The following is a 27511-nucleotide window of genomic DNA, read 5'->3' as shown; positions in this document are numbered from 1 at the left end:
CTGTACCCAGTGGTGACTTCCAGGACAGGAAATGATCTCAGTCAGTATCTCAGACCATCTAATAATAGTCTATAAAGATTTAAGCCTTTAAAAATTTTTTGTGCTACTTCTTTGAATACCAAATTAAAATGGAGGATCTAACCCTAAAGTGGAAACATACCAGGGACCCTTCCCCACTCTCAGGGTTCTTTGGAAGAATGTTGATGCCTCAGGTTCAGGAGATGGCCTCCATCTGTCAGTCTCTTTCCAGTCTAGGAAAACTGCTCATGTGACTTCATTTCTGATCACCTGGCTCGTGGCTCAATCAGTCACATTACTTAAAATGTGGTTTGCTCTCTGTAAATGTTCTCTTGTGCTATACCCAGAGCTTCCTGTACTGAGTCTAGCTGGTGTTGAGGGCTGGTATGGCAACTTCACAGTACTGTCCCAGATGCAGGCTTATTTCTAGTCATCATTCCATAGTCCCTAGGGTGTGGTCATAATCATCATGGAACAAGATGACCTCTAAGCCTCTTGCTATCACACCCTATATTCCAAGCAATGTGATGAAGCAAGGTGTGCTGGAACCATTGCATTTCAGGTTGCAAAATGCCATTCTACACATCTCTTCCCTACTTCACATTCAGTGATATTCCCTTGTGCACTAGTATTCTTGGGCTGCCATAATAAAATACCACAGACTGGATGGTGGCCACCTTCTTCCTCTGTCCTCACATGGCCTTTTCTCTGTGCACATGCACTTCTGGTGTCTCTTCTCATAAATCCTTATTAGATAAGGGCCCCATCATTATGACCTCAATTTAACCTTAATTACCTCCTTAAAGGCCTTATCTCCAGATACAGTCACATTGGGGGTTAAGGCTTCAGCATATGAATTTGGGGGAAACAAAATTCTGTCCGTAACACCTTGGTAGCTTGAAATTGGCCATGGTGGGAATATTTATACCACAGAAGTTGGCAAAACTATGTGTAGAAAAAAAAGCATCAGTGCTTTTTTTTTTTCTTTCTGAGAGTCCATTTATCAGCACACCACTGGGATAAAGAAATGGAGAGGGCCTCATTAAACTAAAAAGGTCTCTGTAAGACATATCTGCTGATATTTCATTAGTCAGAACTTAATCCCAAGGTCATATATAGCTGAAAGGAAGAATAGAAAATCTGGTCTTTTTAGTTGATCAGCAACGTGCCTAGCAAGAAATAAAATCAGAATTCTGTTTCTAAAAGGAAGACATCGGGGTAGGCAACTAGCATTTTCTGTTAGAGAAGGGTACCCCTCTAAGACCAACTAGAATTCTTTACTTCTTTGGAGACCTCCTCTTAACCATTATAAATAAGTGTGTATGTGTGTGTGTTAATAGACTTTCAGCATTGAGGTATATCAAATACTCTGAGGTCTTCTTCTTATAGTTCTCAGAACTCAAAATCTTCTCTACTCAACCCAACATTTTGCCATACTAATATACTTTTGTTTTTTTTTGTTTTTTTTTTTTGCGGTATGCGGGCCTCTCACTGTTGTGGCCCCTCGCGCTGTAGAGCACAGGCTCTGGACGCGCAGGCCCAGTGGCCAAGGCTCACGGGCCCAGCCGCTCCGCGGCACGTGGGATCCTCCCAGACCGGGGCACGAACCCGTGTCTCCTGCATCGGCAGCCAGACTCCCAACCACTGCGCCACCAGGGAAGCCCATACTAATATACTTTTTAAATGTGTGTCTCTTTTGAGCTTGGTAACAATTCAAAGAAAAACAAAATTATGTTAAAGTACAATTATGCTGACCAGGATATCAGGAATAAATAAGTTTATTCTCATGTTAACTTTTAAAGAAATTAGAATATTTTAAGTATCCTATATCAAAGAAGTCCCAAGCAAATATTCTCACCATATATCTTTCATGATTTATCACCTGACTTTCTTTCAGAAGGTTAACATCCCATCATAAAACTCCTAATCTCTTTTCTGATAAACAAAGTCAATATTTTCTTTCAAAATCATCTTTATGAAATCTACTGAAATTGACTTTATTTCACTCCAGTAACTCCAGAACCCCCTTTACTATGTGCACACAGCTGTAGCTGATGAGGTGTACTTTACAACTTTCAGTTTTTTTGAGATTTCTCTTACATTCTCTATTGGATGAATACTTACTTTTGGAAGAGAGAACTTTTCTACATATATTTTCTTTATAATACAGGTTAAGTGTCTAGTCAAGCAATATGAGAGGAGGAAATTTTAGCTTCTTGATCTAGTTAAATATAAGATTGTTATGTTGGCTTTAAATTTTCCTGAGCAATATTATAAGAGGTCCTTTATCCTCTTCAGAAGATAAAGTAAAATTAATGCTTAAACCTTAAGAACTTTTAAATATTCAACATTTCATCAGGTGGTTTCATCAGGTGGCTTGCACTTAATGGCTTATTCCAAACCCCAGATGTTTGCATGACAATTTTCCAGGAGAATTTGGAAATATCTCTGTGACAAAGAGTGAAAGTTTTTAAAGTGTGTTCTGTGAATGAATTTAAAGAGCTAAATTTTGTTTAATTTTGTTACAATAAAACACAACCTTTCCATTGAAGTGATTATTTAGTGTTATTCTTTCATAGAGAGCACGCACAACAGTCTCAGGTAACTTTAACTTTCTTGATGTGTTACAGCAAAATTTACAATGGGGTGTATCAGTCACCTTGAACAACTAATTCACAAAAAGGATGAATGGATGGGGTAAATAGTACTTAAATAACAGGGCATTAAACCTTGCCTTCCCAAGGGTTTTTCATTGTTATCAATTGAATAAAAGTTCTGTAATTTCAATCAACTCTACTCTTTCTTTTTCCAAACAATTCTAAGAAACTTTCCTGTAATTAATGGGAACTTTCTTCCTCAGATTAATAACAAATACTTAACTTTTAATGAATGACTTTACTGTTGTAAATTCAAAGTATTATGTAGATATGATTATAGATTGCTCCAAAAAAATGGAGGTTAGAAGATAAGGAGAAAAGATTTAGTGTTTTGCTTTTATTATAATTTTCACATACGTTTTAATCCTTTAAGTTTTTTTTAAACAATGAAGTGCAAAATTACATATTCTGTTTTGTGGTTTCTAACTACTAAGGATAAAAAAAGAAAACAATTAAGTGTTAAAAGCTAGTAAAATTGTTATGAATTCTTAAAGCCTGACTTCATATTCTCTAAGAGATATAATACTGTGGTACATGCATTTATAGACTCAGTTCCTAACTCTCTCTTTGTGTTTTATAAGATTTTCCTGCTGGCTCTGTCAATGTCAATGTCTACTGTGATGGAATCATTAAGGCCACAGCAGAGATTAAATACTATTCAACCCCAAAGGCTATGAAATGCCTATTGGGAGCGGCAGGTCCAGGAGATGGTGTATACCAGGTAAGTCGATCTTTCCCTGAAGTCGACAATAAACTAAAGAGCTAATGTGGAATAAACGAATGCATACTTTGGTATAAAGTCTGAATGTTGGTTGAATAAGAATGAATTACTGATCATTAGGAAAAGAAGAAATTGACCTATGTGATGCAGAGATGTAGATGAATTAGTCTGTGTAAGTCAAGTCATTCCAGATAATGTCATTGGGAGACAGGTTATCCATTACAAAATAGCTGTTGTCACGGGCTCATTTTCAAGCTGTCGCAGACCAGATAAAGACAGACAGAAGGATTAAAGAGAACTCTTAAACAGTGAATTTCCTCTTTATCCAGATGTGGGCAAATACAAGATGAAAGAAGGTTTGAGGTTAAGGACTCAGAAAAAAACAAGAATACCACCAAAAAGGAAGTGTGTGGTGTTAATCTAGAAATTGTTATTTTCATGAGGAAATTTCCAAGCTCAGTGTATGTTTTTATTAGTTTCATTTATCATTGTTGTCTGACAGTGAAAGTTATTCCTTTAAATTAACAACATTTATTTGGAATTCCAGAAATGCTAAACTTTTCTGGGAACTCTGCAAAGTGGCATTGCAGGTTTTTTTCTCTAGTGTGACAAAGTAGTACTCAGCAAGGATGACTTGGTGAGAAGTTTCTAGTCCTCTCAAAGGCCCTTAGTTTGGACATTCTCCAGTGAGTGATAGATGATGTGAGTGCCCTGCCCTAAGGGACTCACGGACTTAGAATGTAAAAAGTGCATTTTGATTGGCTGTAAGCCATTAGTTTAATTTCTGAATTCTGTTTTATTTTTTGTTACCTGACCTACTTTCAGTGGAGAGAAAACTTGCTTAATGTGGAACTTCTTCATGTGCTTATTACATCAGATTTTCAGAGTGAAATAAATGTCATTTCTTTTAATAGCTGCTTGATAATTAGAATTATAACTTTGCTTAATTGCCTTAGTTTTTCTGTGGGCAGAGGAGGAGACCAGAGGAGAGGCAAAGAAAGAGGTAGTTGAATTGAACATGCGATCTTCAGATTTACCACAAAACACTCCATAAGATTTGTAACAAAACCATCAATAATAGGATGTTGACAGGTTGTCATGAAGCCTTACTGATTAAACCAGTTGGGAATTGGAGGCTTTGTTATTTATTTTGTGTGACACATTTTTCTATTAGAGTTCTCCTTTATGAATGATACATTTTAGAACAATGGAACAGGTAAAAATGTCTTAGAGAAGGACAGGGAGTAAAATACCATTTGTCAAACTGAGGAGTCTGAGGACATTTGACAAAATATCTATATTGTAACTGCAAAGTAAGAATAAAAGTAACAGCTTGAAATACAGATCGTTTCATTTTCCTGTGACACGTCTACCTTATCCTCTACTTAAAAAACTTTATTCACTACATAAAGACTAATAACAGCATCATATTGCATTATCAGTATTCAGTCAACATAGAAGTAAAGTAGTCCCCAAAACACATTTTTGTGTTGGTTTTGCCTTTGGGGAGGAAAAAAACTTTGTTTATAGTGAAAATTAAATGTAATTTTTGACTCAAACAGTTTTTCAGAATGTTGTAATATGCAAGTTATGATTTCTTCTACAGCTTTGAGTGAATAAAAACTTTTCTGAGTAGTTTTTAGGTAACTAGAAAATGCTCTGTTTCATTTTTACCCTCTGTCAGAAATGAGAGGTGAGGAATGGTTTCTCCCCTCCACTGAGCCTTGGTGCCTATAGTGAAAGGAAGATTGTTGGACAGTCACAGGTTAATTCAGACTTGTACTCTCAGGAAAGAGGCACTTCAAACCTGAGGTTTGAGTATAGAGAGGTAGAATTATTCTAAGTTGGTGACAGCAGACCACAGCTTGGTAAGATGCATTAAGAGATTTGGTTTAATATATACAATTTAAGATGGGTTTAGAGGTTTTGCTATTGTCATGAGGGGACCTACACATATTGTGGAATTAGATTAAACAAATTCTGAGTCTGAGATCTCAGACCCGGCAGAGCTACACCATCACAATCCTGACACATGGAAGAGGCTGCAGTTCACTCAGTCTCCATCACATCTTGGACTAGGTATGACACGGGGTTCGTCTCATCCACTGGCATCTGGACCACATGAGGTATCCCTACCTTGAATTTACCAAGATGGTGAAAATCGGACTCCACTCTTGATTAAAAAGAAGGATCTGGGCTTCCCTGGTGACGCAGTGGTTGAGAGTCCACCTGCCGATGCAGGGGACGCGGGTTCGTGCCCTGGTCTGGGACGATCCCACCGGAGCCTGTGCTCTGCAACGGGAGAGGCCACAACAGTGAGAGGCCCGCGTACCGCAAAAAAAAAAAAAAAAAGAAGGATCTGCAGGGACACAAAGTAACCTTGTTGTATTTTAGGGTTACTTGCCCTCAACGGTGGTGTCCCAGCCCACCGTGTGCTTCTCCTTGTTGACATTTGGTTGTTCCTTTGACATTTGGCTTTGCTCTCGTGTACATTACATTTTAAAAGTTGTGTAAAAAGCTGTGCTTTTCCTCTCCAGCATACAACACTGCAGCAATTGTTTCCTTCATGTGCTTCTCCTACTACTTTAATTGGGCGATTTGGATATGTTGCACATAGTCCGCTGAACATTTCTATTCAAAGAACAGTGTGTGTTGTAATTTTATTCACCATAGTTATTGTGTATTTGTCAGGACATATACCAGCAGATTTTTTTTTTTTTTTTTTTTTTTTTTGCGGTACGCGGACCTCTCACTGTTGTGGCCTCTCCCGTTGCAGAGCACAGGCTCCGGACGCGCAGGCTCAGCGGCCATGGCTCATGGGCCCAGCCGCTCCGCAACATGTGGGATCTTCCCAGACTGGGGCACGAACCCGTGTCCCCTGCATCAGCAGGCGGACTCTCAACCACTGCACCACCAGGGAAGCCCTCTTAGTTTATTTTTAATGATGTCTATTAGGTTTTAGAAGATTTTACCTAAACCAGCTTAATTATCTAACTGCTTCCTAAATTATTTCGTCTTTTTTGGATAGATACTAAATCCTAGCTCATAGCCTCAAAAAGGTAGAATTTCCAGAGCCTCATGTAGAACAGTGAATTCAAATGAAAAAATACAAAGCCCAATTTGGGAAGATATTAGAATTCAAGTACTAGTGTTAGAAAAACTAGTAACTCCTGTTTGACTGAGATAATTAAAACCTTTGAGACTTCCATCTTATTTACAAAAGAGTCTAGGGGCAACAATAAAGTTAACTTTGTATGGGAAAAACTAGATACAATATAAAAACCAAATTAGGTCAGAATGCTGAAAGAACATAGCAATTATTGATCAAAGCATTAGGATCCTATTTATTAAAAGAGTTTTTGAAATGGTACCATATAATTTTTATTAGTTGTGTTTTGTATTAGTAAAAAGGTATATTGTGTTGCATGTATTTGTCATCTTGCATATTTTACTTTATACCTGTTGAAATCTTATTTTCACCTTCATGTTAGGTGCACATCATTGCCAGCTTTCACTAAATTGTATGAATTATTCGATCTTTGCTTTACCGCCTGCGAATATTTAATACACTGTGAAACCAGATGGGATTGGGGTGAGGGAAGGTATGAACTAAGGGAACTCTCACATCATGAGGAATTTCCCAGTTTTTTATTAGTTCCCTTAAAGGTTAGTTTCTTCATTAAGTTAAAGCTCAGGCATTAGAGGTTATCTCCCTGAAAGAGTTCTTCAGAAGATTCTTCCTACTGAGAGATACTGGGAACTCCCCAGCCTTTCAGCAGTTTTTTTTCAGGTCCTTGCCTCGCTCTAAAGATTGATGGACACACAAAGCTTCAGGGTCATAAATCTTTTCCAACACTGACTCCCTACCATAGCATGCCTCCTTGTCTCCTTAACTCTCTCCATGGTTCCTATGTTCTAGCCATCCAGGACTGTTCCTTCTTTTATCAGTAGAACATGTTAAGCCATTTGCTCCCTGCTGCCCCGTCTAGAAGGCATGGGCATTGTGTTTTTCATCTTTGCGTACCCAGTTTCTTCACATAGTTATCGTTCCCGATATATACGACCCAACTGATAATTATTGCGTAAAAAATAGGAAAACAGTGATTGCTGTTTTTTTTCCAGTGCTATTTGAAAAAATAAGTGAAAAACTATAGTATAGGTATATAAATAAGAGAGAAATGAAAACTGTCCTTTTAAAATACACTGTTATTTATTTATAAAATTGAATAACTGAATCTGATGCTTATGAAAGTAAGGAACTCTCAGAGGTTCATGATACTAGAAAAATGAAGAATTTGTGCTATAATTTGATTCTTCATACCCTACCTCAGTCATGAACTCCATGTTAATATACTTCATTACCAACTTTTCACAGCTGTAAAGAGCTGTTAAAGGTAAGATCCAGACTTACCTTTCTTTAGAATATTAAAGAAATGTTTATTACTCAAATATGCTTAAGATCTTACCTCTCTTTCAAAAGGCTGTTTATCATCTTTCCTTTTTCTTACTGGAAAGTGGCAGTGCAGCATAAGAGAAATAGTTCTGGATAGGGCAGGAACAGGACTAGGGTTCTTTCATTGAGTTAGCAGCCACTTCATGAGAGCCCACTTTCCTTAGTGCTAAAGGAATTTCCTCATGTGAACAATGAAGAAGCTAGAGGATATAATCTCCAAGGTCATTTCCAACTCAAGTATTCCATAATTGTAAGCCAAGAGAAAAAAATTACTTAGATTATGAATTATGACCATTCTTGTTGAGAGGACTGACTTGCATCCATGGGCTCTCCATGTAGCCTTTATTTCCATTTTATTTTGCTTACTCTTAATTCTTCCCCCAGAGAAGAAGAAAGTGATTTGAGTTTCATGTACCTTTGATTGGTTTTTTAACTTGTTTTATATTTCTGATCAAAGATTTATAATCAGACAAAAAACAGTCTAATAAAATGCAATCTAGAGATTTATTTCTGGATTCATTTTTCATATTGCTTGTGCTCCTAATTAGATTGGACCAATAAGAATAAGGCAAATCTATTGAAGCTTTATTTTACTGATAAAACAAGCAACATTTCCTTTGTGCTATGTCTCTTTTATGCTAGGTCAAGCAACAGTTAACGATGCCTGATTGGGATAGTTCAGACTTAATGATTATACTCACCACAGTTACAAATCATTGACTCAAACAGGAACACACAACGTAGTACACTCATCCATTTATTTAGAGAAAAACAAATAAATTAGTTAACTTTAACAGCGGATATAACAGCTATTATGAGAAAAAAAATAAATATTTCTGAGTGCAGAAATAGCCATTAACTTAGCCATTGACATAACTATACTGTTGTTTCTCTACAATTCTTATCTTATAAGCCATCTCAGTCCATTTTCATAGTTATTGGTCCCATATGTTTTCATTTATGTTTAGCTACTGCTTAGAGTGTATTTTATTAATGATTTCTTGTTCTTCCAAACTGAAGCATCTCTCTTGCTCCTTACATTTCCCTCTCTTCCTGTCCCTGGGGCTGGCTTTGACTGCCCTTTGCGGAGGATGTCTGTGTGCTGGTGTGAGTGCTACATATAACCACCCCCATCCAAGAGCAGCCTTGTGCTTTTACTATCCAGTTCTTTAGCGCATCCAGATCTTCAACCATAAGGAATATTTTTAAACAATCCTGAAAACAAAGCACAAAACACAGTTAACAGTGCTCACTCATAAGAAGATAGGAACAAACCCCAATCATCAATAACCCTTTGGAAATTAGAAAACTAAAAAACCTTGTGGCAAAATGTGTTTGTTTGCATTTTCTAAAAGTCATTATGCATTCTTGTGGGTCTCTTTACTAAATAGTATCAACAATAAGATAAAGAAATAAAGTGGAATATAATTTGGGAAGTCTAAATTGTGTTTAGCATTCATGAAATATGCTTCTACACTAAACTGTATCAAGACAAAGGAAATGAAGTAAAGTAAATCTTTGACAAGTAAAATTCAACTTCTGAGAATTTATTATTTGTTTCCAGAGATCAGCCATTTAGTGTCATTAACCTTATTAAATAGCAACACACAAACAAATATATGTCAATTATGCTCAAGTCCCTTCCAGCAAATCCAATGAACAATTTTTCATTCAATTTAACTTGACTTTTCAGCCACAATTAACGCCATTGACCAAACTCACTTTTTTGATATAATCTTTTTTCTTAGCTTCTAGGAAGACATATGTTCCTGGTTTTCTTCCTACATCCTTCACCTTTCCTTTTCAATATCCTTTGCAATCTCTTCTTTCTAGATCTAGAAAATAAAAATTTAAATGTATTCAGTTTTGATTCTTAGATACCCTTCTTTTTTTGATAGACATTTCCTCTGCAGGTTATCTCATTGACCTATGAGGTATACTCAAAATGTGGATTTCCTTTAAGCCCATCTCTCACTGTTCTCTAACTCATGAAATGCATCATCATCAATCTAGTTTAAAAGCCAGAAACACAAGTGTCTCCTCATACCTTGTACTCTCTCGCCCTATAAATTCAATCAATTACTAAGCCATATCAGTTTTACTTACTAAATATTGCTCACTTCTCTCCATATCTCTCCAGTTCTGACACTTTAGTCTACATTTTCCTCTTGCCTATACTGCTAGGCTAGCCTCCTAACTGGTCCCCTACTGTAGGTTTTTGCACACACCCTAAAGTCCCTGGTCTGTGAGGTTATTTTAAAAAGAAAGACCTCAGCATGTAATTCTCCTGCTCAAATACTTCAACAGATTCCAATTGTTGTATGGATTAAAAATCTTTAACATGAACAATATGGCCTTGCTGTCACTGTCCCCCCTCTTTCTCCATCCAGCTTAATCTTAATCCTCTGCCTCACCTCTGCATTCCAGGAACGCTGGTCTGCTTTACTTCCTGAACTTTTCCTTCCCAATCTCCTACACCAGGGCCTTTATATGTGCTCCTCTCTCTAACTGAAACACTCTTCCTGTCCGCCTTCCCTAGCACTATCTTCATCTAATTAATTCTAACTCCAAGTTTTAACCCAGCATCTCTACCTCAGTGGAGCCTGCCCTGATCCATACTTCTCCCTGCATATCTCTTTGTAATACCAATCACATTCTAATTTGACATCTCTGTGTGTGATATTTCTCAAATTACCTCTCATTATCTGCCTCTCATTAGACTCCAAGGTCAATAAGGGCAGAGATGCTATCTATTTAGTTCCCCATTTCATGTCCAGAACCAAGAACACTGCCAGACACATTGGCTGCTCAATACGTATTTTGTTGGGTGAAAGTATATCACACATTAAGTTTCCCACCCAACCTCAAGTGATCCATCTGTCAGAGACCCTTGTTCCAACAGCCACTGGCTTCCTGATAACATAGGCACAGCCCTCTTGGAGAAGGTTATTGAGCTATTGCATAAAGCAGTGCTGCTTTTGACTGAAGTAGAAAGAGCTGGGCAAAGAAGGGAAGGACAACAAAGGAAAAAAAAACAAATATAAAACGATGAGACTATTTCTGTTGTCTGTCTTGGAAACTAGCATCTAAAACAACCCAAAAGAATAATTTCCAAAAATTTTCAAAAAATCATTGCATCATTTAGAGAAGGCTTCTTTGAAAGATATTTCTTTGAATATGCTAGTACACTATTTGTTTTAAAACTGCCTTAATTTATTACATATTAGCAGTAAGTTGTTACAAAATAGGTGTTAGAGGGAGGTAAGGGTAAGAAAAGACATAGTTCTTATGGTTGCTCTATCTAATGCCTGCCATAGAAAAGCTTTGCTTTTCGTTTGTTTCTTTCTTTGTTTCATCATTAATGTCATTAAATGTCTCCATTAGAGAATCTGTTCAAGTTTAGTCATTAAATTTTTGAGACTTTTTGACATTTTTTGAGGGGGGTGCGGGTGGGGTCCAGTTGAAAATTTCAGCACAGTCAAGCTTCAGTCAGTGGTCTAGAAGAGTGTTTTTCTTTTTTTTTTTTTAACTTTTATCAATTGCCTTTGCATAATTATGATGTTTATGCATTTTGCATTGTTGATGGAGATGGCAGAAATTGCTAATTGTTCCCTAGTGTTTCTTTTTCCTTTCTTACATGGCGATATAACTTTTATCTGGGCACGTGTCCGCCCAGGTAATTATTGCACTTTCTGACTCCCTTGCAGCTAGGTGTAGTCATATAACTAACTAATAGCCAATGGCATGTCAGTGGAAGTGATTTGTACAAATTTCTGATCATGTCCTTAAAAGAAGGGCGCAGTCATGCTCTCCCTCTCACTAACTTTTTCCTTTGTCTGGCTGCAGTGCTAACAAGGGAATGATGGATGAACCATCCAGAACCATGAAAATGGTATTACTAGTAAAACAAAATAGAGCCTGGATCCTGTGATCAGGGAGCCATGACATCAGCCCTGAACTGCCTCATTCCAGATTTTTATGTTAAAGAGAAATGGGCATCTATCTTTCTTAAGCCTCTGGCATTTTGCGTCCCTGTATTACAATATAAAACCTACATTCTAACTAGTTTTAAAGATGTGTTACTTAATTTAAAAAATTAGAAAGAAAAAACAAACTAAATTATTTGTTCAGTCCATTCAAAGGCTAGTTTGGGGAGTGATTCTCCTCATGAATAGATATGCACTTTTCTAAATCACAATGATTACATTTCGTGAGTTATATCTGAGGGCTCACATCAGAGTATTCCAAGAAAAGGGAATTAAGATTTACTGGAGATTTTACATATTTACTCATTTAAACTCCTAAGTAATTCTGTCAGGTAAGTATTATTAAGGTCCCCAGCTAATGATTCCTGAGCAGGCATGTCAACACAGGTTTCTCAGATCTCAAAACATATTTTCTTCCTGTTATAATTACTTTCAAGTTATTTAAAGAGATTCTACAACTCTATGAACACCTAATCAATAATAAATATAAACTATTTGAAGGAAGTGTAAAATTGCATTGCTTTATATTCTTACATTTATTTTTGCAAATGTAGTCACAGACATGTTGAAATTCTAAGAACTGACTCACTCAAAACTTAGAAAAATTAATTTGACAAAGGAAAATATCCCTTTTATCTTAGCCCAATTTACTTACTTAGATTATTCTTTTACATTAACTGCTTGGAGTTGAATACTCATAAAGTAAAAAAGAAAGGCTTTTTATAACCCTAGAAAGTATTTGCTCTGCTCTCTGACCTATCATTCTCTTTACAAGCTGTAGGAGAAAATTGTGTTTAAGATACGTTATGTAAACTATATATAAAATTCTCCTTTAAATGGCTATTTTGGCTCACTTTCATAGCACACATTATGAACAATGGAACAAATGAAGTTATTTTCTTATTTTTCTTTTACTGGTGAAACTTAAACAAGCATAGCAATTCATTATAATAAGAAAACCAAGATGTTTTTAGCTCAGCCATTGGCTTTCCTTTTAGATACCTGAAGGTAAAGAGTAAAATGCTATTTGATGGATTTTTGTCTCCTATTACGAACATTTCACAACCCTCCTGTGGTTATTTCACTGAAATCACTTCTCTTGTTAATCAAGATTCTTTACTATTATTGTATTTCTCCACCAGATTAAAAAAATAACTTAGTATTCTGTGGTCATCCCTATAGGTTTCTTCACCCAACATCAATATTTAAAAGCCCTTTTCCTTGCCTCACTCTACTATTGAAGCTGAGAAAGCCAGATTCTCACAACATTTTTAACCACCCATGCAGCTAGAGATGGTCATGTGAGACAGTTTTAGACAATGAGACCAAGGGAACATCTTTAGAGCTGTGGCTCACAATAGCCACCTTCCCCATTTTCCCTCCATCTGTGCCCCTTTTCTCCCTCTTTTGGCTAAATATGAATATGATGTTTGGAACTACAGTGTCCATTTTGAAACCATGGGACCACAATTTATTCTTTATTTTACTTAAATTCTCTTTCAGATTTTATTCTTTCCTCCATGACTGGAATGTAGTATTGTGAAACGTAGTGTGTTTAGAATGTGAAGCCATAAGTTAAAAATCTACTTATTAGCTCTGCAATTTTGGCTGTAACTGATTTTTTGTACCGTGATTATAACATCTAAAAAAATAGGCATTTAAAAAATCTACCATTCAGGAATGTTATAGGAGATAAACTATATAAAACCTAATACATTATAAGTGCTTAACATGTGATAGTTATTATTATTACTTAAGATTCTTTGAGTCTATTTCATTGTATACATTTATCCTACACCTAAGATATACACCCTTTCACATCACTCCATGCATCTTAAATATCTCCCAGCTGCTTACATTACAGTGCTCTAAAATCCTTTTAAGGACAGTCTCTCAATGCTGTCATGCTCAAAAGGTGTCCACACCCCTCATCCAAGAAAGAGCAAATAAAACTTTGAAGGAGTGCTCTTATGTAAACAGCTATTCACCTCAAGGAATTCAGCTTTGTGTAATGAATATCTTCTGTTTTTTTCTGGTTTGTTTGTATTTAATTAAACTTTTAATTACTAGAAATTTTAGATTCACATGTATTTGTGAAACTTGTAGAAATAATAGAGAGAGATCGTGCATTTGGTAGTACGTTTGTACAAGGAATTTGTCCATTTCATCTGTGTCGAATTTATGTGTTTGGAGTTGTTCATAGTACTCCTTTATTATCCTTTTGATGTCTGCAGAGTCTCTAGTGGTATCTCTTATTTCATTCATGATATTTGTCATTTGTATGTTCTCTCCTTTTTCTTTGTCAGTCTTTCTGGACGTTTGTCAATTTTATTGATCTTTCAAAAAAATCAACTCTTCGTTACATTGATTTTTTTCTATTTTTATATTTTCAAGTTAATTGATTTCTACACTGTATTTATTATTTTCTTCTTTCTGCTTGCTTAGAATTTATTGTAATATTTTTCTAGATTCTTGAAATGCAAGCCTAGATAATTGGTTTGAGAATTTTTTCTCTTTTTTAATATATGTATTTTGTGCTATAAAATTTTCTCTCAGCCCTGCTTTAGCTGTGTTTCACAAATTTTTATATGTTATATTTCACTTTCATTGAGTTTAATCTACTTTTTCATTTCCTTTGAGATTTATTCTTTGATTCTGGATTATTTAGAAGTATTGTTTGCCTTCCAAATGTTTGGAGACTTTCCCATTATCTTTATGTTATGGATTTCTACTTTGATTTCATGTGGTCAGAAAACATTTATGATTTAAATTATTTTAAATTTGTTGAGATTTGTTTATATCCCAGGAGATGCTCTATCATCCTTTATGTTCCACAGGCACTTGGAGAGAATGCCTATTCTGCTATTGTTGGATGGAATGTTCTAAAAATGTTGTTTAGTTCCTTGTTGGTTAGATCATCAGATGATAGTGTATTGAGTTTGTCTATATTTGTGCTAATTTTCTGTCCATTTGTTCTATCCATTTTTGAAAGATATATTTATGTCTCCAACTGTAGTTATAAATTTGTCTATTTCTCCTATCAGTTCTGTCAGTTTTTACCTCACATATTTTTGCAGCTTTGGTGCATACACATTTAGGATTATTATGTCTTCTTGGTGGATTTATCCTTTTATCAGTATGTAATGTCTCTTTCTGTTTTTGGTAATCTTCTTTGCTACAATGTTTACTTTACCTAAAATTAATATAGCTACTCATGCTTTCCTTTGTAATGATTCCATGATATATATTTTTTTATCCTTTCACAATATCTGTCCATACTGGTGATTTGAAGTAAGTTTCTTAAAGAGTGCGTGTAACTAGATCATGTTTTTAGTCCACTCTACAAATCACTGTCTTAATTGGTATGTTTAGACCATTTACATTTAATGTAATAATTGGTATGTTAGGGCTTTAGTCTGCCATTTTACTTTTTGGTTTTAGTTTGCTCTCTGCTTTTTATTTATCTAGGGTTTTTCTTGTCTTACTGTGTTTTACTTAAAATTTTTTTTAAGATTTCTATTTTGATTTATCTCTTGTGTTTTGAGTACATCTCTTTGCACGTCTCTTTTAGTGGTTGCTCTAGACAGTGTTATATATTCATAACTTATCACAGTCTACCTATATTGAAATCTCATCTCCCTTTCTTTCCCTCTACCCCTACCCCATTTATGATATATAAATGCCTTAGATATTCCATCTACATACATTTAGAACCACATCAGACAGTATTCTAGTTTTTGCTTCAAACACCAAACATAATTTAGAAAACTCAAGAGGAGAAGGAAAGCCTATTGTATTTACCTATTTTTTTAATTTACTGTGTTCTTTCTTCCTTACCCCTGTTCCATGATTCTTTTTTTTTTATCATACCCTTACTGTTTAGAGAACTTGTTTATTCCTTGTTTTAGGGTATATTTGCTGGCAACAAATTTCTTAAGTTTTCCTTCATCTGAGAATGTCCTAATTTCCCCTTCATTACTGAAGGATGTTTTTGCTAGGCATAAGACTTTTGGTTGAGTGTTCTTTTTCTTTTAGCACTTGACAAATACTGTGCCTCTTCTTTCCTACATCTATGGTTACTACTGTGTTTCTAATTGTTTTTACCCTGTAAGTAAGGTTTTTGTTTCTCTCTCCCTTATTTCAAATTTTTTTCTTTGTCCTTAATTGTTGAAGTAACTTATGATGTCTCTCAGCATGTGATGCTTTGGGTTTAACCTGTTTGTGGTTTGCTCAGTTTCTTGAATCTATATGTTTGTCTCTTGCTAAATTCAGGATGTCTTCAGTCATTATTTCTTTGTGCACTTTTTCATCCCTACCCTCTTTCTCCTCTCCTCCTGGGATTCTAAATTACATGAATGTTAAATTTTTTGTTATACTGTCACAAGTACCTCACACGCTATTTTTTTTTTCAGTCTATTTTCTCTCTGTTGTACAAGTTGAGTATTTTTTATTGTTCTAGCTTTAAGTTTACTGATTCTTTCCTCTATCCTTTCCATTCTGCTGTTGAGCCCATCCACTGAGGTTTTATTTTGATTATTACATTTTTCAGTTCTAAAATTTCAAATTGGTTGTTTTTTATACCTTCTATTTCCTTGTTGAGGCTTTCTATTTCCTTGCTGAGACCTTCTATTTTTTATTTATTTCAAGAATGAGTGTTATTGCTTGTTGAAACATTTTTATCATGGCTGTTTTAAAATCTTTGTCAGATAATTACAAAATTCTTCTCATCTGGTGTTGGCATTTATTCATTGTCTCTTTTCATTTAGTTAAGAGATCTTTCTGATTCTTGTTTCTTGTATGATAATGGATTTCCTATTGAAATCTGACCATTTCCATTGTATTTAAGGAGAAGAAAAGGAGAAAGTGTAACTCTTCCATCTTCCCAGAAGTAAAAGTCCATAATTCTAATATCTTTTAAAATATTTTATGTATTTTTCTCTTTTAGGAAGAAATACTCATTATAATAAAGTTACTTATAGAAATAAGTATATAACATCTTCATATTCAAATAAAATTGTGATCTATAAATATATATGCAAATTACTTTTTAAGTATATTCATCAATCCCACATTCCATCACAGAGCACTGAAAAAATTCCCTTGGAAAAAGTCATATGTTTACTTCATTATTTTGTAATTATTATTCTGTCTATTTAATTTTTTTGTCTATTTCATATATTAGTTTTTCTGCTTTCTTTTTCTCATATTCTTGTTAAATGTAGATCTATGTGTGCATGCTTATGTATATATGTTTTTATTATTTATATATATTTAATTTTTCCTAAAACCAAACAGTATTGCCAATATAATTTTATCATTTTATTCTGCTCTTATTTTTGTATCAAGTTGCTCATTTATAACTAATGTCTTAGGTTGGCTGTGAATTTTTGCTGAACAAATATTAAACTACTCCATTTTAATTTTTCTGCTTGGAGAACAGTTGTGCCAACCTCATCAAGTATTCTTAGGGTTGCACAATTTATTTTAAGGAGAGAAAAATTTATGGCATTTTCCAATTTCGATGCCAGTGTTTAGAAATGATGCCTATTTTCATCTTTGAAATTTAAAAAGAAGCATAACTACTCAAATCAGGTTTTTCTAGTTAGGGTATCTTCTGGGGAGAAATTTTTTTGGGATTATGTTAGTAAACATTTCTGTGATTTTTCACAGCTTTGTTTTGTGTTCTGTACAGTTTATTTATATGCAGGTATAATACTAGTAGCATGATTATGAAATTGAAAACAGAAGTGATTCAGCTAGTTATCATAGGCTAGAATATTAAAGGGTATCTGCACTCTTTCTTAATTAATTAAATATCCTTTTCTGCATAGTGAGAGCTTTTGTTCTGATTCTAAGAACGCTGCTACTTCATTTTAAAAGTTCAATGATATAAGCTGTAGCATTTCTCACATTAAAGTGTCGTAGTGCCTCTGTGGGAGAAATTGTACTTCTAAGATTCCTCCTGGGAACTCATGCTCTTTTGAATTCTCTACGTCTCAGAATTTCAGAGCTGAAGGAACCTGAGGTTATCTTATGCCTAACTTATACAAGAGTGTAGTAACTCTATGACACACTAATCTCTACTCATTAAATCTTGTACACTTTGGGGAAGAAATAGTAAATTTATCTCTATTTTAAAATGTCAGGGACGAGATAATAGCCTATGCAGAACTCTCATGGCCATTGACACAAGTTTTTAAGAAACTTTATAAACTAATGTTAGGGTTTTTATAATTTCTTAATTCCTTTTATCAAGTCCTATAGCTAAAGCATATTCTTTTTGAGCTTTAGCGTAAAGAATGTGCAAATATATTGCCAGTAATGTTTTGCCCCACTGTTCCTATCAAAGGCTTCCTGAAAAGACTGAGTAATAATTAATATAAAGTTTTCACAACATTATTTACAGAATAGGTCCCACTCAATATCAATATTCAACCACATAAGCAGTCATAGTTATGCTGATACTTAAATAAGCTTAATTTAATCCACATAACAAACATATCCATGTTACGCATTGTAGGCCTTAAACAACTCCTTGTTGCATTAAAATCTTTTCGTCAGACATACAAGGCACTTTTTGAAATGCCCACTTCCTCTCTCTCATTCTTCTGCAGTCTTATGGAAATTCCTGAAATCCTTAACCAGGTCATGCTCCGTGACACCTCCCTGACTATATGCAATTTGTGCCTTTAGTCCAGAGCTCCTTATTTGCATAGCAATCTCAACTTTGGTCATCTCCTCCACAGAGACTGTTTCTTCCTCTGTGGAATTGAGCCACTTCCCTTTTTGCCTGCCCTGTACCTGACCTGTAGAGATTTTGTATAATAATACCTAGAACTCAGTTCATTGCCGAAAAACAATGACAAGTCCCTGAATGTCTTTTTATTTTTTATTTTATTTTTTTTGTTGTATGCGGGCCTCTCACCGCTGCGGCCTCTCCCGTTGCGGAGCACAGGCTCCAGACGCGCAGGCTCAGCGGCCATGGCTCACGGGTCCAGCCGCTCCGTGGAACGTGGGATCCTCCTGGACCAGGGCACGAACCCGTTCCCCTGCATCGGCAGGCGGACTCTCAACCACTGCGCCACCAGGGAAGCCCCACTGAATGTCTTGATGGCAGAGCTTGTTGTCTCATCTCCCCTCCATCTGCTTTTTTTTTTTTTTTTATAAATGATCCGGAGCAAAGGGCTTCACATAGTTCATAGCATTAAGTCAATTAATGTTGGATTTTGCTTTGCATTACTTAGCTATAGGTTGAGAAAAAGACTTTCATCCTTTCTCTCCACTTCTAGGTAGGACTTTTCGAAAATCCAGAAAGGCCTGAACCACTTTATTATTTGAGGTGCCCAGATTATTGAAAAATGAAGAAATAGAGTAACATCTTTTTTTTTTTTCAATAGTCATTTAATTTCTGTGACTCCGTATTGGCAATATGTATAATTTATTTGGAAATCATTTCAAACGTCTTTATTGGACACTTTTGTTCCACAGTTCTCTCTTCACCCATGGCTTTGTTGATTGGCCCACTTCCTCAGCTTTAATCAACTATGTCACACGTCGATTTGGTCCCAGCCATTGCTTCACAAAACTCAGTTCAGAAGAACGGTGGCCTTTGCAATAGGTTATGTCATTGGTAATAGAACACTTGGATTCTACATGGCTCCTCCCAAAATGTTCAGATTAGGGAAATAAAGTTGATATATAGTTATTTTATATTTAAAGGGGAAAAATAGGCCAAGATGAATATTCTCCCTCACTTTGACACAGAAATAAAATAATCTATTTAAGACTATTCCATTGCTAACCCTTAAGGTGAAGAATCAGACTCATCATTTTATTACTTCATTTATTAAAATGTAACATGTATTTTAACAGAATTTATTATTGAAACAAATTTCAGTGTTATCATTGACCACCTGTTATGCTCTTCTAAAATTAGTGAGTATTTAAGTAAATTAACTCATCCAAAGGCAAAGACTTATTTCTTGCATCCGTTCTTCTATTATTCTAATAATTGGCTTTTAGGCAAGTCCCTAATGTTTTGTATTATTCTTTAAAAAAAAGATGTATTATTAAAGATTACTCAGTATTTACTCCAGTCAATAATTTTCTATTATATTACAGTAAGATGAGTTTCTCTGTATATACCTGAACTAAGAAAAAGTTTCCTTTTCATTTGAAAACAGAATGACATTGATGAACTTGATCATATTCTCACATCAACATTCAAACAGGAGATACCATGTTATGATTTCCGATCACTCGAAACTGAAATCTACCCTCAAAAAGAATGTGAGTATTTTCCAAATGCATCAGTTATTCTATTTGTCACATTTCAGTGGATGTAACTACTTAATAAATACTATAACAATATTTGTAATATAAATATTATAGCATTGCTGATGAAATGTTTTGACAATTCCCATCCCCTGGTGAGAGAAGTGGTTTTTATTCTAAGGAAATATTTGGATAATGTGTGATGAAAATTGTTCATCATAGCATTATTTATAATTACCAAATAACTTCCAAAGATAGGTAACTGATCAAATAAATTTTGGTGCATCTGTTAATGCAACCATCATAAACAAATTTTATCATAAATTGATTTGCTGGCTGGAGTGATGCTTTGATATATATTTAATCGAATAAAAGCAGGCTATACAGCAGTAGATAGAGTGTGATCCTCTGTTTTAAAAAGTACATATGTTTAATAGCATATGTTTATATATATATAAATTGATGGTCTGGACAGATATTCATCTGCTAACAGTTATGTTTGGGTTGTGCAATTTCGGAGATTACATTTTTTCAGTTTGCTTTATCTGTGTTTTGTACAATGACTACCTATTATTTTTATCATGTAAATATATATATACATATATAAAGAAAAGTATATATAGGAGATACTATAAAAAAATCATACTTCTCAATATTAGCACAAGCTCAGTAGCATACTTTCTATATTAGTTTGTTCCCGCGTAGTTGGTTGACACATTGTTTATAATACATTTATATGCCCAGTATGTGCCAAACACTATGATGGAGATGTAATGGTGAGTAAGACAGGTATGGAGCAAAAGGATATTAGAGATCTCCTGTAGGCATACTGTAGGACTAACGAGCAGAGATTTTTTTCTGTATATTTTCTGTGCTATTTGAAGCAGTTTTATCATCAGGCTGGCAGGCCTGAGGGAAGCGGGAAGAAAAGAACAGGAGCCTTAGGCACAGCCGACGGTGATTCACCCAGATGTGCTAGAACCTGCATTATGTATGGTGAGGTTACATTATGGGGAAAGGTCAATGGTAGGCTAGTTCTGAATAAATAATTTGTGATAGTAGTGCAAACTTATTTTAATTTCCCGTATACATTTTAACAACACAATTCACCACAAAGGTTAGACATTAGGTTGGGCTAGAAAAGGAACATGACATGATCTCTCACTTAAGACATTCATCATTTAACTGGAGAAACAAGATAATATATATGTAATAATAGAAAGAAACAAGGTGTTACACTTCATGAAATTCATTATACTGACAAAAGAATTTTAGAGAAAAGCTGGATTCTTCTTCAGGATATGCTTCCTAAAGGAGGTGGGGTTTTACCTAGGTCTTGAATTATGTGTCTCAGTGAGAAAAGAGAAAGGAAGCAGGAATTCTAAGGAAGAGAACGTGTATCCAAAGGCATGAAGATGGAATTATTACACAACTTTACAAATTCCCTCAGCATTATATTTTTTTAGGGTTGTGGAACCAGAATTGTGGGGTTGGAGAGGAGAGGATGGCTGTGGTCTCTCATTTTATAGATAAAGAATTCAAGGTGGGATTGAAAGTGCTTCTCAGTGTCTCATTTAGGTTGTAGGATATGAATTTTAGAGTTGGAAAGGATGGAATAGACTTGGTCCTTTATTTTTTATTTTTTAAATTTTTTTTTTTTTTTTTTTTTGCGGTACGCGGGCCTCTCACTGTCGCGGCCTCTCCCGTTGCGGAGCACAGGCTCCAGACCCGCAGGCTCAGCGGCCATGGCTCACGGGCCCAGCTGCTCCGCGGCATGTGGGATCTTCCCGGACCGGGGCACAAACCCACGTCCCCTGCATCGGCAGGCGGACTCTCAACCATTGCGCCACCAGGGAAACCCCCTTTATTTTTATAGAAAAGGAATTCTGGATTGGTTCAATTGGAGCACCTGATCATGTGGATCTGATTCAATAGGTATGGGGTACAGTCAAGCTTCTGCTTTTTAAAAAAACAAGCCTCAAGGTAAAGCTGATGCCGCTAGTCCTCAGACCTTTCACTGAGTATCAAGGGTTTAGAGCAGTGGTTCTCAAACTTGGTGCATATTATAATTAGCTGCAGGGCCTTAAGAATATCCCATGCCTAAGCCACACCCCCCAAATTAATGAAGAATCTGGGAGTGGGTTCCAGCTATCAGTACTTTTTAAAGTTTCCCAGATGATTCCAGTGGGCAGCCAAGTTTATCGATCCCTAATGGTTTCATATTACTCTCTCTTTACAAAGGTTAGAAAGTTAATAGCATATGAAAATTTTGAACCATTCTTAGAATATAATGATTATTCTGTATTTGAAAAAATATTTTTATAAGAAATTGCATTTTTAAAAAGAAGCTAAAAATGGAAAGTTCAGTATAATCTAGGTAGTTCATTCAGAAGCCATATTGCTGGGTATCGCTAGATAACAGATGCTATTAAACCCATAACAAGCAAATAACATAACATTAGGTTCTAATTCGTAGTGGAAGTGCAAAATAACATAATACAAATTACATAAAATATGCAAGATAGACATGAATATGGCTGAACTCATGTTTCGCTTGCCTCCTTGGCCCTATAATCTTGGATCAATGTCAGCCTCAGAAAATCTGGTCTTTAAGACCTTGCACCTATATTTTCATAATGTTTAAGTTGAATTGATGGTGAGATTTGAGAAGCCTTTATACATAAAGTGGAATTAATGGTAGGTTATTGAAGAACTTCTCTAGAAACACCACTAGAGATATTCTGAGAGGTAAATTCAGCAAACAGTGAATTGGGTGTATTTCTGAATGTCTATCCCTGAAGACAGTTCTCCAATTATTTGGTGAAATGTTTCATTTATTAAACATTTATTTATTACTCTATATTTTAGCTGAAATAAATTGGAGGTTAGGGCACTGTGAGGGGAAATAATCATAAGGAACTGACAGAGCATACTTGAGTATTGACCTATCCTAAGGAGGAGACATGGAACTACCCAGAGATACCTATTGTTCTTTAAAAATATGAAATTAAATGCTGTGTTAATCAAAACTATTTATCTTATTATTATTCCATCCTCTTTTCTTTTCCAAGTTGATTCTGGTAAATTCTGGATTTAGTCCCTGTCACTTCATTTATAATAAGTAAATTGCTATTCCGTGCCACTATGTCTTGGTCATTTTCACTTCTGTCTAGCCAATAAACTTCCTCATTTACTTTTTTTTCCCTTAGTCAGGCAAAGTTGAGGGGGGTGGGAGTGTTGCAGAGATAAGATGGAAAGTGCACAGGAAATCAAATCTGCTTTAATGTTCTCTTACCCTGTAATGCTTCATTATTGAATTAAAAATACCATTTCCCATTGATAAGAATTTTCCACTGAAAAAGTTCTCCCTGGAAGTTGAATATAATAAAAGGTTTCCAAATGAACTTGATATATTAGTGCAATGTATCATACATGCCTTTTGAACATAACAGTCAGAGAAATAATTCATAACAACTTTCTAGTGTGTGAATCATCAGGGCTTGTGAAATCAGTATAGGAGATCATAACAGACAATGTTTCTGATATATAAGACACTAGAATAGAAGATATCAGAGTGCATCCCTTAAAATAAGAGTATCGCTGTGAGCAGCTTCCATTCTGGTTGTAGTTGTCTGTATAAACACACATGGTCTGAGCCACCAGGAAATCAGGTTGAATGACTTGACTTGGTGTAGTGGTGAGGTAGAACAGCACACCTGGACTAACACAATTGCTTTAGTCCTTCTGTAGCTCTCCCCTATCCTGAGTTTCAAGCCATATTCCAGAGTCTTATAAGTCTTAAACTGCAGCAGGTATGTGAATTTCCCTAACTTCTCTTCCGAACCCTTTCAAAGGCTGGGTAATGCTGAGAATCTCTTGTTATTGATAGGAAAATAAAGTAGTATAGCTTGTTTTTAAAAGTGGCTGGAGTTGCAGGTTAAATCTCCGGAAGTAGCAGTCTGGGGAAAAGGAAACTAGGTTACTTTGAGGCAGATCATGTACCTTCATCCAGAAAGGAGAATGGCTTAATAAAGCCCATGGCAGTTTCTAGAAAAGCATGTCAAAATGTTTAACCATTTACAAAAAGTAGTAATATCTTAATCTGAAACAGGACAGCATATGATCACCAGCGACATGTGGAAATGTTAATTCAGTATATTATCTCCTAAAATGTCTGTGAAATGAGGAGCATGTAACTGGATATTCAGTACACATGTAGTAGTCACTGTGGCCCTAGGATTTATCTTGGACTTGTAATATCTTTAGGTTCACAGAAAGTAGCTCATTTGCTATCTGAGTAGAGGAGAACTGAATGTCACTGAGTTGTTTCTTTTTATATCATCAAATAATTTAAACATGCAGAAAAATACAGAAAATAATATAAAAAACACCTGTACCTATCATTTAGGATTGCCAAATCTTAACATTTTGTCACGTTTACTTCACATCTTTTTTTATAAGAAGTAAAATTCTACAGATATAGTCAAATTTCTGTTTCCCTTTGTGATTCCATACACTTGAAAAGTAACCATTACTTTAATTAAACTTATTGATGACCATTCCCTTGCAGTTCTTCATTCTTTTACTACATACATTTGTTTCCTTAATACAGTCATGTGCAATTTTGTAGATTTTGTGTAAATGATAATCATACTTTTTCTTCAATGTACTATTTTTGCCCAGTATTAATATTTTTATATTTATACATATCTTTATGTAGATCTAGGTCATTCATTTGAAATATTCTATAGCATTGAATTGTTTGACTATACCACAGTATGTATCTGTTCTCCATTATTACCCTATTATTAATGGGTAATAAAGTTTTCAAGTGTTTTATTGTTGCAATTAATTCTATGATGAACATTCTTGCATATGAATTCCTATGCATATATGTTATAATTCCTCAGGAGATACAATTACCAATAGAATTTCTGAGTTAAACAGGTATGTACTTATTCTGTAGTGCTAGATATTTTCAAATTTCTGTGGAAAATACTTTTACTAATTTATAAATAATTCTACCAGCAGTATTGTGCCATTGTTCCACATCTTTTCTATGTTAAGAACTGTGAGTTAAATATATTTTTTGCAATCTAACAGGTGGGAAGTGGTATCTCACTTTTTAATTGACATTGTCATTACAGATATAGTTGAGCATTTTTCTTCTGTGTATTTATATTTCATTTTTCCTCAGTGAATTTACATTTAATAGTCTTCATTTATTTATGTTGGTTATTTTTTTCTTACCGAATTTTGGGAGATTTCTCTCTCTCTCTCTCTCTTCATATATATAACATATATATATATATGATACATATATATATATCATACATATATGTATCATATATATATACATGTATATATTCTGGATAGTAACATTTGTCAGTTTTATACATTGCAAATGTCTATTTAATTGATAGCTTGTCTTTTAATTTATATGTTATATTATGAAGCATATCATTAAATTCATCATAAAACTTGGTATCAGAGCTGATCCCCACCTCATTCTTGAAATTATTTTTGCTCTCCTTATTCCTTTAGTTGCCCTAAAGTTTAGTTGTCTTTTAGTTGTCCTATATTTAGGATCAGTTTGTCAAATTCCATGAAATACTCTAATAAAATTGAAAGAACATTGTAGATTAATTTAGTAAAAACTGTCATTTTTACTATACTTAACTCTCTCTGTCGTAAGCATGATATTTATTTGGGTGTTTTTACGTCTTTCCAAAAAAAATATTTTTTGAAATTCTTAAAAACCATTGTTAGATTTATTTCTGTTTATTTCATGGTTTGTTAACATCAAAACTATTATTTTAAAATTATTTGTGACTACTCCTTTTCTTGATACCTATGGGATTGAGCCAGGAATCTTCTAAATGTAGCATTGTTCTACATGCAAAGAAAAGTTTTTGAAAATGAGGAATTACTAATCTCATTCCCTGAAAAGAAAATTAGGAACAGATGGAAGCAATTATCAAGGATATTTTACAAAAAAAATTTTTCAGTGTCTTCCCAAAATATGAATTTCACAATGCATGAAGTTGTATGGACCTTTCTAGTTTTCATTTTAAACCACTGGAGAAGAAAATTGGGGCAATGAAGAAATCAATGCAAAAGAAAAGAAATGGTGAAGATTATTTCACATTCTGACATGAGAAGTAATAGATGATAGGAAAAAATGTAGTCATGTAAACTCACTTCAAATTAGTAACAAACGCATCACTGTTGGGTAAATATACAAAATTAGGAACAGATTTACACATAACACATTATCAAAACTTGTAGAGCTTGAGTGAATTGGAGCTTTGGCATGTAAATTGACTGTAAAATGATGGATTCTTCCACTTCATTTTTTTTGATAACACAACCTACCAGTACAGATTTTCACATATCCTACGAAGGATATCTTTAGCATATTTTCAAGTTAGTTTTATGAATTGATGGTTTAATTTGTATCAAATAATAATAAAATTAAACAACCACTTTGAATCCTGCAAAGTGATTTTTTACTTGATTAACCAAAAAAAAAAAAAAAGAAAAGAAAGCATTTTTTTCAGTATTATACTGCTATTATTCACTTTTACAGTGTTTCTTCAAGGAGTCTGTAGATCTCCAGGTGTGAAGTTTGAAAATGAATGCTTATAAAGATGACTATGGTTTAAGGATGTAAGTAAAAATTAGGAAAAAAGGAAGAAGGAGGTGGGGGGAAAGGAAGAAAAGTTTATGTCGCGGCTAGAATTTGGCCTTCTCCATACTTGAGTTATTCCCCAAACCAGGAAGCACCTCTGACCTTGAGTCTACTGGGAACATAGGGAAGACAGAACAATATGTCTTGCAGAATCAAAGAAACTTCCCTGATCTCAGGCTGCATTGTAACACTGTAGAGATAGGCCAGGTGCCATCCTGAGTCCAACAAGCATTGAGGCCAACCCTTGACCACTTTGACCAATGAGTGGTTAACCTTCTCCACCTCTCAACAACATTCATAATTTGTTTCTCATTCTGCTCATTGCCATCACTGTAACATCATATAATTGTATTGTTACAGTAAGGGAACAGTTGTGTAATAATTGAGGATTCTGTAGTTATAGATGAAGAAGGTGAGTCTGCAAATGTAATATTTTCTCTCAATTAAGAAAACTTTGATCAAAACGATTCTGTTAAGGGCTTCCCTGGTGGCGCAGTGGTTGAGAGTCCGCCTGCCGATGCAGGGAACACAGGTTCGTGCCCCAGTCCGGGAAGATCCCACATGCCGCGGAGCGGCTGGGCCCGTGAGCCATGGCCGTTGAGCCTGCACGTCCGGAGCTTGTGCTCCGCAACGGGAGAGGCCACAACAGTGAGAGGCCCACATACCGCGCAAAAAAAAAAAAAAAAAAAAAAAGATTCTGTTAAGCAGTCT

At 35.0% G+C, this 27511-nt stretch overlaps 1 protein-coding gene across 12 annotated transcripts in view; it reads left to right on the top strand.

The window, feature by feature from the left end:
- Positions 1-27511, top strand: part of BANK1 (B cell scaffold protein with ankyrin repeats 1) — a 417427-nt gene that overhangs the window by 199818 nt on the left and 190098 nt on the right. For all 12 annotated transcript variants that reach the window (XM_079920999.1, XM_079920998.1, XM_079920995.1 and 9 more), the window contains 2 exons: positions 3257-3396; positions 20019-20124. In XM_079920999.1, coding sequence (XP_079777125.1) covers positions 3257-3396; positions 20019-20124 — 246 coding nt within the window. The remainder of the gene's footprint in view (positions 1-3256; positions 3397-20018; positions 20125-27511) is intronic.

Source organism: Stenella coeruleoalba, assembly GCF_951394435.1.
Source record: "Stenella coeruleoalba genome assembly, chromosome: 4".
NCBI classification, from domain to species: domain Eukaryota; kingdom Metazoa; phylum Chordata; class Mammalia; order Artiodactyla; family Delphinidae; genus Stenella; species Stenella coeruleoalba.
This window is presented reverse-complemented; position numbering and strand designations above follow the sequence as displayed.